The 14668-nt window shown below is 64.8% G+C and overlaps 1 protein-coding gene across 1 annotated transcript in view; it reads left to right on the plus strand.

Moving 5' to 3' along the window:
• Window positions 1–14364, plus strand: part of KIF26A (kinesin family member 26A) — a 41144-nt gene extending 26780 nt beyond the window's left edge. The window contains exons 4-14 of the mRNA XM_011982885.1: window positions 1024–1213; window positions 5192–5404; window positions 6055–6148; window positions 6456–6718; window positions 6809–6992; window positions 7185–7347; window positions 7625–7787; window positions 8454–11370; window positions 12042–12247; window positions 12720–12870; window positions 13112–14364. Coding sequence (XP_011838275.1) covers window positions 1024–1213; window positions 5192–5404; window positions 6055–6148; window positions 6456–6718; window positions 6809–6992; window positions 7185–7347; window positions 7625–7787; window positions 8454–11370; window positions 12042–12247; window positions 12720–12870; window positions 13112–13293 — 4726 coding nt within the window. The 3' untranslated portion in view covers window positions 13294–14364. The remainder of the gene's footprint in view (window positions 1–1023; window positions 1214–5191; window positions 5405–6054; window positions 6149–6455; window positions 6719–6808; window positions 6993–7184; window positions 7348–7624; window positions 7788–8453; window positions 11371–12041; window positions 12248–12719; window positions 12871–13111) is intronic.
• Window positions 14365–14668: the final 304 nt, after the last annotated feature.

Genomic DNA, 14668 nt, shown 5'->3' on the forward strand with positions numbered 1-14668 from the left:
TGTCTGTGTGTGTCTCTGTAGGGTGTGCATGTCGAGGTCTCCTGGGAGTCCGCCCCAGTGGCTCCCAAGCATGCACTGGCCTCCCCTGGAGGGTGTGTTAAACCCAAGTGTCAGCCTCTCCCCGGGAGGTCCTGTGGTCTGGAGGCTTCGGGCGACTGCACCTTCTGGGAGTCCTGCACTGTGGGTGCAGGAATCCCACAGCCCTGGAGGTGCTGGGGCAAGGCTGAGCCTCAGGGTGGACTGTGGGGTAGGGAGGCGCTCACCCTGGCTGAGGGGCAGGGTGGCAGCGGGGGCACTTCCCAGCAGCCCTGAGTGGCGAAGGGCCACAGGGGCCCAGGAGCGGGGCAGTGGCTCCAGGATGGCTCTAGGGCCTCGGCGTACGGCAAGGGGCGAGATAGCCTCACCTGGGGCCTGGGGCGCGGTCATCTTGATGGCAGCATTAATTGAGCCCCTCCTGTATGTGGGCACTGTGCTGGGTGCCCTGAGTGTGTCAGTTCATTAGGGCCACACAGAGGCCTCCATTGTCACCTCATCCCACTTTGGAGATGTAGAAACTGAGGCACAGGCAGGCCAGGTGGACGTGCCCGGGTCACAGCTGTGCATGGCTGCCCACAGTCTGGGCATCGGGTGGGAGCAGCTTTCACTGTCCAACCCCCACGGCAGCTGCAGGTGGGGGATGAGGGCACAGCCCGTGGTGGGGGATGAGGGCACAGCCCGTGGTGGGGGATGGCATTCAGTGCAGAGTGCACGGAGGGGCGCTCAGCCTGTGTGGGTCTGGACCCTGTCACAAGCTTGGTCCGAATGCTGGGCAGAGCCCGTGGGGCAGGGACGCCACGGAGGCCCCAGCCTGAACCATCCAGTTGCAGAAATGAAGTGCAGGCCTCCCAGCCACATTTTGGGCTGTGTTTCCTGGGATGGTGGCTGATGAGGTCCCCGGGTGGGACCGCCTGGTGACTCGCAGGTGGGTGACAGGAACAGCTGCTGTCACCCACCACTGATCCTGCTTCTGCCTCTCCTCCCCAGGGCTGTGCAGAAGCTCAGCTTGGCCTCCAAGCGGAAGAAGCCCCACCCGCCACCACCTCCAGCCACCCGCGGCGCCTCCACCTACCCCACTGACTTCAGTGGGGTCCTGCAGCTGTGGCCGCCCCCGGCGCCCCCCTGCCTGCTCAGGGCTGCCTCCAAGACCAAGGACAACCCTGGCAGCATCGGGAAGGTAGACGCAGCCCCGAGTTCGGGGCCCTGGGTGGGGAGGCCAGGGGCGTCTGAGAAGATGCAGGAGGGGCGTGGGATTGGAGGGGCTGCCACTTCCTTCTCTGGGTTGGATAAGAGTGGTCAGTGGGGTGCCATGGGGAGACTGAGGCCCAGGTGGCAGCAAGGCGCCTAGGAGCCTGTGCTGGGCTGGGACTGAGGGGATGGGCGGGGAGTGGCGCGTCCTAGGGGTCCCAGGGGCACGTGCTAGGTTCATCGTGGGGTGGGACAGCCAGGTCACGGGGCTCCCAGGGACTAAGGATTGGGTTTGATTCAGGGAAGCCCCTCACGAAGGCTCCACTGAGACGCAGCCCTGAGGGCGCTGGGGGCAGGGGGGGGGCTCTCTGCTCTCCAGAGTCACCGTGTGCAGGCGGGCCCCTGCTGTGGGAGAGGGGGATGTGTGTTAGGTTGATTCTGGCGCCGCGCTCCAGATGGGAAGGCTGCAGCCTGTGGGGGGCACAGGGTCTCCATCAGTAATAGGACAGGCTGGCTCCTGGCTGCCCCTGGAGCTCTGAGCCTGGGGCCTGTGGCTTGCTGGTTGTGCCCTCCAAGTCTTGGAGAAATACCTGCCCCTGGCCGGATGGTGGCCCTGCCTTCTGCTGGGAGCTGGCAGTGCCTCGTTCATGGGCCCATGGAGGGTGGGAAGCCAGTCACACAGCTCTGTGTGTGCCCCCTGTGGCTTTTTCCCGCCCCTCTGCCTGCTCTGCAGCCAGCCCCCTTCCGCCAGCACCCCGAAAGCACTGCCTGGTGCCTCCAGGCCCAGAGGAGGCCTTGGAGGCTCTGTGCCCCATGTGGGCCATCAGCTCCGTGCCCTTCTGGACTCAGTTGGACCACGATTCCCAGGGGTACAGCTCCCCAGGGACAGGGTCTGGAGGGGACTCTGTGCCCATGTTGGAGACCCCCTGACAGAAGGCCCCTGTCCCTGGGTCTGGGGCTGCCACAGGCCCCTCCCACTGCCCTAGCTGCCCTGGGTCTAGGGTGCCAGGAGCACGCCCCGCCCCCGCGGTCCTGGTGACAGCCTGCTTGACGTTCACAGCTCTGTAGTCCTGCAGGGGCCTCCACACCTTGGGGCTTTGTTAGAGCTCGGGAGGTGGCAGGCTAGTGGGAGGGTTCTGAATGTGCTGGCTGCGGGGAAGGGCTTTAAGTGACTGTGTGTCCGGCCCTGCCCTCAGTGGTGCAGCTGTCGGGGGGCTCTGCCCGCTGCCCGCCCAGTGATGTAGTGAGCGTTGTACTTGCAGCCCCTGGAATGCTAATTTCAGTGACTTGAGCCCCCCAACCTCTCCAGGCCAGTCCTGGCGTGACCCAGTCCTGACCCTGGGTCCTCCCCACCCTCAACAGTCCCCTTGAGACGGGGCAGGTGGGTGCTGTGGGCCAGGCGGCCGCTGCCTCAGCCGTGTGGGCTGCAGAGCTGGGGAGGACGCCGAGGTCAGGTGTGGGCGGTGGTGGGCAGGCAGCATCCAAGTTCCCCGCCCGGCCTGGGATCGGGGCCCTGGCTCTGGCCTGGGCCTGGCACTCAGCCTGTTTGTGCCATCCGGTTGGGGCAGGGGGCAGAGGAGTCAGCAGCTTCTTCAGGAGTCCTCAGCACTTTTCCCAGGGCCCCGCGTTTCTTAGGGGACAGCTTCTGCCCCACTTCCTCCTGGGGGCAGCCTTGGCCGGGCTTCTCCCTTCTCTCCATGGCAGTCACACCCCCGCCCTGCCCCGGAGCGCTCAGTGCTTCCCCAGCAACAAGGAGCCCTGGGTCACCAGCCTTCCAGCCCCTCCACCCTCCACACCCCCCAGCTTCCCGGGTGTTATTAGCACTAATGTCACATAGTCAGAAATGCCGCCTGAAAGGCGTTTAATATTGTCACAGAAAAGAAGTTAGATTACGTTGAATTTCTGACATTAATGTGCTACTTAAGATAATTCATCACATTGTGGTATTAAAAAGACATCCCTGTCTGGGTGGGTGCTGAGCAGCGCCCCTCCCCCTCGCTGCCTGGGCTACCCCTCCAGAGCTGGAAGCCCTTTTTTAATGCAAAATGTGTTTTTTCCCTACCAGGCAGCTATTCAGTAGGGCTTTGTAATATCTGAACATTTAGGGGAGAGACTTGCTGTGCCTTCTCCTGCAAAGACCCTGTCATTTCCCCGAAAGGGTTCGCTCTCAGCAGACAATGGCCTGGGCTGGGACCAGGGCAGTGTGGGGCAGGCTAGATGGCCGGTGCCCGCACTGTGGGCTGCTCCATCCCCTCCCTGGGGAGGCCCGCACCCTCCCCTCCCTCCTGGTTGTGAGCCGGTTCTGGGATTAATGCCGCTGGTGGAAAGGACGGCCGGCAGGTGTTGAGAGCCGAACCGTGGGCCTCTCCACGCCACTCCTTCCTGCTAGGAATTCTCTCAAATCTGCAGAACCCATTTGGCTCCTGAAGTGGTGAGGAGTTCACGCTGGAAAAAAAATTGCCAAAAATTACCGGGAAGTGCACGTTTTCGTCTGCTTTGCGGCGGCGTCTGGAAATGAAATAGTTTTGTTCACGTTGTCAGGGGAATAAAAGAATCGATTCTCGCCTAATGGAGCCCAGGTTCTGAGTAGTACAATAGAAAAGTGTTTCTTCACGCTGCTCCCCGGAGAGCGGGCACTCCCGACTCCAGTGGCTTGCATATCAATGTGCCCCGTGCCCAGGGGGAGTAGATGGCGCCTGGTGCGAACTACCCACGGTAAACCAATTTTGCCGGCGTTATGTATGTGTCACTTACAATTAAATCCGTGAAAAATATTGGCTCTGAAATGCGTCTCGGGTAATTTGATTTACGCTGTAGTGGAGAAATCAGAGAGATCAGTGCTGAGTGGACTGTGGTGTCCTCCAGCAGGAAATGGGGCCTGTCTCCGGCCCTGCGTTGGAGCCCTGGTTCAGGGTGGCCCTCGTGTGCGCAGCCTCTGCTGGGTCGGAGCCGCTGCCTCCTGGCATCGAGACAGCAGATCCACCTGTGTGGGGCGTCCCTCCTGTGCGTGGGTTTCGGAGTGTTTGCAGTGATTGCTCTGGGCTCTGGTATCCTGGGTCCTGCCCCTCCCTGGCATCTGTCCCCTCTCAGGGTGCTGGGGTTGGTGTCAGGATCTTCCAGTGCCCGTGTGGGGCCCAGTTTGGGATCTGTGTGTGTGTGCTTTGGAGACACCATTGCTTCTGCCCAGCACCAGGGCTGCCTGGTTCCCTGCCAGCTCGGGAGGTCAGGCTGGAAGCCCAGCCCCACCCTCAGTCTGCCCCCCGGGCCTCAGTCTCCCCAAGCCTGCAGTGGGGCCGGTGAGACTGAGGCGTCAGAATTTACATCTTCCCTTGGATGGGATCCTTCTTGTCTTGTGCCTCCCCGTTTGCATGCGAATGGGCTTCCCCCTGCTTTCTGCTGACCCTAGTCCGGCAGGCCACAGGGTGCCAGGGTTCGGTTCCCTCAGCTGGCCCAGGTCGGAGGCAGCCATGCCCCTGGATGGCTCCCCTGGCAGCACCAGCCCTCTGCGGCTCTCACCCCTCTGTGGGGCAGTTCATTCCCTTATCTTCCAAGTGCTCCACCTCAGCCTGGGGAGCAGCCTGCAGGGGCTGGGCCGGGGGGCTGTGCTCCTCCCTCCTGCCCTTTCCTGGCCTGAGCTGCTGTGCAGTACCTGAGCATCCGTCTGTCTTTTCATGGAGGCGCCTGGAGCCTGCCGCCCCCTCATTCTCTGTGCCGCACGTTCGGTGCTGACAGGCTGTGCACAGGCCTTGCCTCTCCCTGGCCCTCTCTCACCTTCTCTCTGCTCTGCTGACCTCACATGGGATCTGCTCTCGCCTGGAGCAGGGGCGCGGTGTCCACATTCCTGCGGTGGGGGTGCCAGTGTGAGGCCTGGCCCGCTGTCCCCTCCTGAGCTGGGCCCCTCCTGCCCTGTAATTAGTGGCCAGCTGGGCGGAGGCAGCTTCTCAGGTGCCGCCCACCTCTGCCCCAGGTGAAGGTTATGCTTCGGATCTGGCCCGCACAGGGGGCCCAGCGCTCGGCCGAGGCCATGTCCTTCCTGAAGGTGGACCCTCGGAAGAAGCAGGTGATCCTCTATGATCCCACTGCCGGTCCCCCAGGCAGCGCAGGCCCCCGGCGAGCCGCCACTGCTGCAGTTCCCAAGATGTTTGCCTTCGATGCCGTCTTCCCCCAGGACTCCGAGCAGGTACGGGCAGGCGGACTGGGCGTCCTCCTGGGGGTCCGGAGCTGGGCTGCTGGCTCAGCACATGGGTTAGATCTGCGCCTGCTTTTCCGTGCCGGGTGCAGAGGAAGAGTGAGCAAGGGGGGCCGCTGCCTGCGGTGCCTGCCGGCTTACCTCCCTCATCCACCTGGCCAGCGTCCTTGGGTGTCTCCACCTGCCCCTGCTGAGGCTCTGGGCCAAGTCCACAGGGAAAGGCCTGGTTTTCCAGAGCCTGCCCTCCGGGGAAGTTTTCTGAGCAGCTGTTGAGCTCTGGGCTCTGGGGGCGCCCGGTGCTCCCTGCTCATGCCGAGCGGTGGACCGTGTGGCCGCGTGTGCATCTCTCTACGCGTGGTGGTCTGCCCTCGGCAGCCGGACTTCTGTGCTTTGCGGGTGTGTGTCTGCACGTGTCTGGCCAGTCCCTCCTGCGTGTGTCCTGGGTCCTGTTCTTGTGTGTTCTGTGCTTTCCGTGTGCACATGGGACCTGTCCTTGGTCCCAGGTGTGCAGCCCAATCTCCTTGTGGGCTGACTGCCTGCATGTGCCAGGACAGACTGGCCTCAGGCCCACAGATGTGGCAGAAGGAAGGGGCCACAGCCCCTGGGCCCTGGCACCTGCCTGATTCTCTGTGCCCCCCCAGGCCGAAGTCTGCTCGGGGACCGTGGCCGACGTGCTCCAGTCGGTGGTCAGCGGGGCTGATGGCTGCATTTTTTCCTTTGGCCACATGAGCCTGGGTAAGCGCCCTTGCCCCACCCTGGATGGGTCCTGCTGGCCACCCCCTCCCGTCCTCATTATGGTGGTGGTTGGCAGCTTCTGGTGGGAAAGGAGGCTGGTTCTACACATGGGCAGTGGTGGGCATATGGGGTGAGGGGCTTGTGGAGCGGAAGCTGAATCCCTGCAGAACTAAAAGGCAGAGGGCTTAGGATGGATCCAAAGAGGCCCCTAAGATCTCAGTGCCCCCGGTTGACCCCAGGGACCCCAGGAGCCATAAAGGCTCCTTGCATGGTGTGTGGTGGGGCCTGACGCCTGTGTGGCCCCCAGGCAAGTCGTACACCATGATCGGGAAGGACAGCTCGCCGCAGAGCCTGGGCATCGTGCCCTGCGCCATCTCCTGGCTCTTCAGGCTCATCGAGGAGCGTAGGGAGAGGACGGGCACCCGCTTCTCCGTCCGGGTCTCAGCTGTGGAGGTGTGTGGGCGTGACCAGAGCCTGCGGGACCTGCTGGCCGAGGTGGCCCCTGGCAGCCTCCAGGACGCCCAGTCTCCGGGAGTGTACCTGCGGGAGGACCCCGTGTGTGGGGCACAGGTGCGCCTGCCTACTGTCCCACCCTGGAGGAGGGGGGCTGTGCTCGGCCCTGAGCTGCTGAAGACACTGCAGCCTCTGCCTTTCCTGCAGCTCCAGAACCAGAGCGAGCTGCGGGCACCCACGGCCGAGAAGGCGGCCTTCTACCTGGATGCGGCCCTGGCGGCCCGCAGCACCAGCCGAGCGGGCTGCAGTGAGGACGCCCGACGCAGCTCCCACATGTTGTTCACGCTGCACGTCTACCAGTACCGAATGGAGAAGTGCGGCCGGGGAGGAAGTAGGTGCCACGCCCGCACTCCCAGACCCCTGTGGGACGTGTGTCAGCGGAGACCCAGGCACAGGGGCCCGTCATCCAGTGGCCCCTGGGGATGTCCCTAGGGTTGTCCCCTGCTTGGGCCTGGAGTGGGGCTGTGGAGCAGGGTCTGGGGGCCCCTGGCTACACCATCATTTGCTTGTCTTGTGGTTCCAGTGTCCGGAGGCCGCAGCCGCCTGCACCTCATCGACCTGGGCAGCTGTGAGGCAGCATCTGGCAGGACCGGGGAGGCTGCTGGGGGTCCCCTGTGTCTGTCCCTGTCGGCCCTGGGCAGCGTCATCTTGGCCCTGGTCAATGGAGCCAAGCATGTGCCGTACCGGTGAGTGTGGGGCCTGGGCAGGTGCTGACCAGGGTGGCCCCTTGGTGACCTGGTAAATCCGTGTCTGGTGTGCCCGGTGCTGCTGTGGTCCCCAGCTCCTCAGGGCTTTGCTCCTCCACCACTTGACAGGCCTTGCGCCCATGGGCTGCCTGGGGCACCACGCTGTGCTGGTGCTGGAGCTGGGTGGGAACGAGACTCATCCCAGGGCTGCCCTTGGCCAGCCTTTCCCTAAGTTCCCTTCCCAAGCCCTTAGTGTCTGAACCGCCTCAACCCCCAGGGACCACAGGCTCACCATGCTGCTGCGTGAGTCCCTGGCCACTGCCGGCTGCCGCACCACCATGATCGCCCACGTGTCGGACGCGCCAGCGCAGCACGCAGAGACACTCAGCACCGTGCAGCTCGCTGCCCGCATCCACCGCCTGCGCAGGAAGAAGGCCAAGGTGCTCCCCATCTCCTGCCCACCTCATCCCGGGGCCCTCCCGGCTCCTGTGTCCACTGCAGGCCTGGGGCGAGGGAGGGCAGCAGGTGGCCTGGAGCCTGAGCACATGTCCTGTGTGTTCTGGTGTTATGAGACTGTGCCCTTGTGGCCCTCCCTGGGGGGTGAGGAACCCAGCCTGAGATCTCTGGATGCCTTGGGGCTTGCTGTATGCGGCTTGTGGTGGCCTCACTCCAGCCTGCTGCCCCTGCACAGGCCCTGGGGTGCTCAGGAGAGCCACACCAACTCCACAGGGACTTCTTAGGGACCCATCTCTGGGGCTAGAGGGTGGAGTTAGGGGCACTCTGGGGTTACATGGCCCTTGGTGTGAGTCCCGGCCACTGGCCTGGGCATGCATGCTTGTCTTTTGAGCTTCCCGTTCCCTCCCGGTGTGGGGTAACACCGTTTTCTTTGTAAAGTTGCTAAGAATGGTCACTTAGGTTCTTCCCCTGAGACTCAGTACCGCTCCCAGTGTTTGGCGGGACATGGTCGGTGGTGGCTGCTGTGGTTTTCATCTCAGTGACCACAGCATTGGCCCTGTGCTCTGGGGAGGGTCGGGGAAGCGGGGTTGGGATGGGATGAGTGGGTGTAGGGGAGCCTGGGCTCACCAGCTCCACTTTTCTTTCCCCAGTATGCCTCCAGCTCCTCTGGCGGGGAGAGCTCCTGCGAGGAAGGCCGGGCCCGTCGGCCCCCGCACCTGCGGCCCTTCCACCCACGCACTGTGGCGCTGGACCCCGACCGCATGCCCCCCTGCCTGCCCGGTGACCCCGATTACTCCTCCAGCAGCGAGCAGTCCTGTGACACGGTCATCTACGTGGGGCCTGGTGGAGCAGCGCTGTCAGACCGGGAGCTCACCGACAATGAAGGTCCGCCTGACTTCGTGCCCATCATCCCTGCCCTGAGCCGCCACCGGCCCTCCAAGGGCCCCCGAGACGCAGACCACTTCCGCTGCAGCACCTTCGCGGAGCTGCAGGAGCGGCTGGAATGCATGGACGGCAGTGAGGGTCCCTCAGGAGGTCCAGGTGGCACCGATGGAGCTCAGGCCAGCCCTGCCCGTGGGGGCCGGAAGCCCTTGCCACCGGAGGCTGCGTCCCCCAGGAAGGCCATGGGCACCCCGATGGCTGCCAGCACCCCTCGAGGCAGCTCTGGCCCAGACACCCCCCAGAGTGCCCCTGAGCCCTGCAAGGCCACTGTCTGGGGTGACCAGAGAGAGGATGGCAGCACTTGGCCCCAGCTGGTGGTCCCGGAAAAGGCCGCAGTGGTTGGAGGCAGGAGGCCATTGCCCAGCCCGGCTCCCCCACCCCCTCAGTTGCTGGAAGCCTGCAGAGCCCCAGAGGAGCCTGGGGGAGAGGGCACTGATGGAGTGGCACGGACCCCTCCCGTGGGCATGAGTGGGCAGGTGGCTGGGTCCCCGATGATTCCTGGGGCCACCTGTCCCCGCCTGGCTGCTGGCAGTCGCTGTCCGGAGCGGGGCCTGCTCACCACCACGGTGACCCTGCAGCGGCCTGTGGAGCTCAACGGCGAGGACGAGCTGGTGTTCACGGTGGTGGAGGAGCTGTCCCTGGGGGGGCTTGCTGGAGCTGGGCGGCCCACCAGCCTGGCTAGCTTCGACAGCGACTGCTCCCTGCGGGCCTTGGCCTCGGGATCCCGGCCGGTCAGCATCATTAGCAGCATCAACGATGAGTTCGACGCCTACACCGCTCAGGCCCCTGAGGGGGGACCCCTGGAGGGGGCGGCCTGGGCCGGCAGCAGTCACGGCTCCTCCATCAGCTCCTGGCTCAGCGAGGTCAGCATCTGTACTGCCGACAGCCGTGGCCCCACGCCGCAGCCCCCTTTCAGCCCCGACTCGCTGGCAGGACTTGACCCTGGGGGCCCCCCTGCCCTGGATGGTTCCTTGGGGGATGGCAGCTCTGGGTTCCTGGAGCCAGACAGACCTGACAGTCCCGGGCCAACCTGGGGTCCGTGCCCTGGGGAAGTGGCTGCAGTGGCCCCATCCCGACCCGGCAGGGAGCCCCAGGCCGGGCCCTCGCGGGGGGCATCTGCAGCACAGACCATCCACTCCAGCCTCCCCCGGAAACCGAGGACTGCCTCTGCCACCACCCGTGTGGGCTGCACTCGCCCGGGCCAGAGCCCACCTGGCCGTGGAGGCCTCTTTGAGGACCCGTGGCTGCTCCGGACAGGGGAGTGTGATGTCCAGGCAGCTTTTGCCGGCAGGGCCCCCAGCCCCACACTTGGCTCCCCCCGGCTGCCTGAGGCCCAGGCGATGCTAGCCTGTGCCCAGAGAGTGGTGGACGGGTGTGAGGTGGCAGCCAGGGCGGCCCGCAGGCCAGAGGCTGTGGCTCGGATCCCACCGCTGCGGAGGGGTGCCACCACGCTGGGTGTGACAGTGCCAGCTGCGTCCTGGGGGGATGCTCCGGCAGAGGTGGTGGCCTGCTCGGGCAGCCTGAAGGCCTCCCCCACCAGCAAGAAGAGTCTGGCTCCCAAGGGGGGCTTCCTCCCGAGGCCCAGTGGGGCGGCCCCCCCGGCCCCACCCATGAGAAAGTCCAGCCTGGAGCACAGGAGCAGCCCGGCCTTGGCGCCTCCCCATGCTGTGAACCTGCCGCGTGCCGGGGCTGCTGCCGTCCTTCGAGGGGAGGAGGAGCCCAGGCCCGGCAGCCGGGCTGACCACTCTGTCCCCAGGGCCACGTCCAGCCTGAAGGCCCGGGCCAGCAAGGTAGAAGTGGCACATCGTCTTGCCAGCCACGCGTCTCTGGAGCGGTACGAAGGCCTGGCGCACAGCAGCAGCAAGGGCCGGGAAGCCCCTGGGCGGCCTCCCCGAGCCGTACCCAAGCTGGGTGTGCCACCGTCCAGCCCCACACACAGTCCAGCTCCTGCCTGTAGGAGCGGCGCAGCCAAGGCTGTGGGGGCCCCCAAGCCCCCTGCAGGTGGAGGCAAGGGCCGTAGCCTAGTGGCTGGCGGGTCGCGGGCTCTGGGGCCTTCGGTGAAGCTGTCGGCGGGTTCTGTGCCGGGCCGGAGCCCTGGTGGCCCTGTGGCCGGTCCCAGAGCAGCCCCACGGGCCGGGCCCAGTGTCGGGGCCAAGGCCGGCCGGGGTACCATCATGGGCACCAAGCAGGCGCTCCGGGCTGCTCACAGCCGCGTCCATGAGCTGTCGGCCAGTGGAGCCCCGGGCCGAGGTGGCTCCTCTTGGGGCTCAGCGGACTCGGACAGCGGCCACGACAGCGGTGTGAATGTTGGGGAGGAGCGGCCACCCCCAGGCCCAGCCTTGCCCTCACCCTACAGCAAGGTGACCGCCCCGCGGCGGCCCCAGCGCTACAGCAGCGGCCATGGCAGTGACAACAGCAGCGTGCTGAGTGGAGAGCTGCCGCCCGCCATGGGCCGCACCGCCCTTTTCCACCACAGTGGTGGCAGCAGCGGCTATGAGAGTCTGCGGCGTGACAGCGAGGCCACTGGCAGCGCCTCCTCCGCCCCCGACTCCATGAGCGAAAGCGGGGCTGCCTCCCCAGGTGCCCGCAGCCGCAGCCTCAAGTCCCCCAAGAAGAGGGCCACAGGTAGGTGCGGACGTGCACAGCCCTCTACAGTTGGCGGGCTTTCTGTGTGTAGCTGTGCACAGCCCTCCACAGTTTACAGAGCTTTCTGTGTGTAGATGTGCACGGCCCTCTACAGTTTCCAGGGCCAGGAGATGCTGGACAGACGGGCACAGCCTTTGGTCCCAGACGCACACAGCCCTGGACAGTTTACAGACTCGCCTGGGGCTTCCTGTGTGTGCACGTGCACAGCCCTCTGCAGTTTATAAATACCCTGTGCTTGCCCTTCTGTGGCCCCACCCTGCCCCAGGGGTCAATCCTAGTCTGTGTCAGGGCGAGCACAAGGGCAGCCCTGCACGGGTCGCCAGGCTGGGGCACTGGACTTGGTTTGGGTCCCGGGCCTGGTGCCTTGCTGGCAAGTGTCCAGCTGCCTGGGAGGGCCCCACCAGGGCTGCCCCAAGGGACAGAACTGCTCAGATCATGGCAGGGAAAGTGGGGGCACTCTCGAGAGCTGTGGGCCTGGCTTGGGGTCGGCTCTCTCCCTGCCCTGGGCAGAGCACCAGGCTGAGGATTCCTGGAATGGACCCCTAAGGTCTCCCGGTCAGGACTTGGGCTGGCTCCTCAGCGTCCCCTCAGGGGCTGTGCCTGGACTGGGCCCCGCCTCTGCTCACCCTGTGCCCGGCTCTCTGTTCCAGGTCTGCAGCGGCGGCGCCTCATTCCCGCCCCACTGCCCGACTCTTCTGCCCTGGGCCGCAAGCCCAGCCTCCCCGGGCAGTGGGTGGACCTGCCCCCGCCCCTGGCCGGCTCCCTGAAGGAGCCGTTTGAGATCAAGGTGTACGAGATTGACGACGTGGAGCGCCTTCAGCGGCCCCGCCCCACCCCGAGGGAGGCCCCCACCCAGGTAGGGCTGGGGTCTGTGAGCCCTGGTGGGGAGGCCTGGTCACAGATGGCAGAGTGAGCCATCTGATGGGCTCCTCAGGCCTCTGGGGCTGCGGCCGCGCAGCTCCTGACCTCACTTTCTGTCCACAGCCCTCCCAGGACACGAAGGTAAGAGTGGCTCTGCCCAGCCCAAGCCTGTGGCAGCTCCGACACTTTCCTTGGGCAGTGGGTGGGTGGCTGGGGGGTCCTGAGGCCGCTGCTGCTGTCTGCTGGAATTCTCCCCAGTCGTGGGGAGGGTGGTCCTAGAGCGGTGCCAGGACCCAGACAGGCATGGGTGGGCTGCCCCAGGTCCGCCCCCTGCCCGCCCTTGGGGCCCCACTGTGTGCCTGCCCAGGTCTGGCAGGTGAAGGGAGGTGGGGGCCACGGCAGGGCTGCTGGGGGTCTCTGGGGAGAGGGTCCCATGCCTGAGCCCCCCCACCCGGCCTGCCTCCCAGGGTCTGGCGTGTGTCAGTACAAGGCTGCGGTTGGTGGAGCGCAGGCAGCAGCGGCTACGGGAGGTGCAGGCCAAGCACGAGCACTTGTGTGAGGAGCTGGCCGAGACCCAGGGCCGGCTGATGCTGGAGCCTGGCCGCTGGCTGGAGCAGTGTGAGTCCCGCCCGCCCACGGACCCAGCCTGGCCCACCATGTGCCCTGACGCCTGCCCTCCCCTCCCCTCCCCGAGCCCCGTTGCTCTCCTGTACCTGCTCTCCCGTACCTCGTGGTGGGAAGGCTGGAAGGCAGGGTTGGCCGGGCCAAGATGCCTTTCCTGGGGACTCTGGGGGGCCAGGTGGCTGCCCCCAGCCTCGGGCCTGACACAGGTGCCCCTCCCCTCTCCTCCCCTTCCCAGTTGAGGTGGACCCGGAGCTGGAGCCTGAGTCGGCCGAGTACCTGGCGGCCCTGGAGCAAGCCACGGCAGCCCTGGAGCAGTGCGTGAACCTGTGCAAGGCGCACGTCATGATGGTCACCTGCTTCGACATCAGCGTTGCAGCCAGTGCTGCCGTCCCGGGGACGCAGGAGGTGGACGTCTGAGGCTGGGCACCAGACAGGATGGGGCGTGCAGGGGGCTGGAGGACGGGACGTGGGATGGAGCGAGGATGTGGTGGGGGCTGTAGGAGGAGGATGCGGAGGGGTTTATGTGCAGGACGGGAGTCTCGGAGAGGAGACGGAGGGCGGGCCGGCCACGCGGTGGACAGAGCGAGGGTGCCAGAGTGACCAGAAGACCGTCACCACCCAACAGCAACGCAAGTGCCTTTGACCTTGATTTGGACTTTTCTCCCTTTTACATTTGGTGCTACAGACTTGAGACACCAGCAGAAGTTGTGTTCAGCCCGGCCCCGCTGCGCCTGTCCGGCCCGGGGCTGGCGCGGTTGTGTTTGCGTCCGTCTTGCCTTCTTTGCAACCAAGCAGTTTTTGTGGAGCGGGACTTAACCTGCGTGCCCCAGGGGTCTTTCAGGATTCAGGATGACTTTTCTTTTACATGGTTTCCTCTCGGCAGAGCCCGGGTTGTGGGGTTCTCAACGCAGATCCATCCCGGGGTCTCTTGGGCAGGGATGGCTGACCTCGAGTCCCCTCCCTTCCCGAGAACCTGCTCTGTCCCGAGGGCCGCTAACAAGGGCTGAGCCCCAGGCATAGGTTGCCTGTTCCACGGCAGGAATTTTTACCAAAACCACAAGCAAAAAACAAAACAGACCACCACGACCAACAACAGAGACGGGGGATAGGGTTTTGTAAAGGTTCTGTTAGGTTCATATTTTTATATCATTTTGCTCATAAATGCGGAATTTGCCGTGGGAATTTGAAGACAAATGATCTATGTTTTTATGGTTTTCTAGGGAAGGTGTCCTGGGGGCCAGGCTGTCTCCAGCTGTGGGAGGCCTGCTCCCTGTGGGGGGCACCCTGAGCAGGGTGGGAGGCCTTGGGAGGCACTTCTTGCCGAGTGCAGACGAGGGGTGATCCTGCCAGCGTTTGCGACGTCCCCGCACGACAGGCTCATACTTTCTGAGGATCGTGCATAGTATAGGACGTCTGAACCTTTGTACAAATGTGTAGATGACATCTTGCTACAGCTTTTATTTGTGAATTAAAGATACATCAGTGGTTCCCACGGCTGCTGAGTTCGTTGGGTGTCAGCAGACCCCTCATGCCCTGGTGTGCTGCCCTCTGAGGGTTCCCGGGTGAGGGGCAGTAAGTGTGGGAAGGATGCATCCATGGGGACCAGGGCTTTGGGTGCTGTGCCAGGTCCTGCGTCGCAGACCCTGTGGGGCCCACGATGCCATGAGGGCCCTTCAGAGAAGGTGGAACACGACACAGCTGGGATTCAAGCCTGTGCTTCCTCTCTGATTTGCTTTCTTGTTGACTCTGCCCAGATCTTAGGGTCCCGAGGCTGGGGGAGGGAGCCAGGCTT

The sequence above is a fragment of the Mandrillus leucophaeus genome, unplaced genomic scaffold (assembly GCF_000951045.1).
Source record: "Mandrillus leucophaeus isolate KB7577 unplaced genomic scaffold, Mleu.le_1.0 Scaffold244, whole genome shotgun sequence".
In the NCBI taxonomy this organism is placed as follows: domain Eukaryota; kingdom Metazoa; phylum Chordata; class Mammalia; order Primates; family Cercopithecidae; genus Mandrillus; species Mandrillus leucophaeus.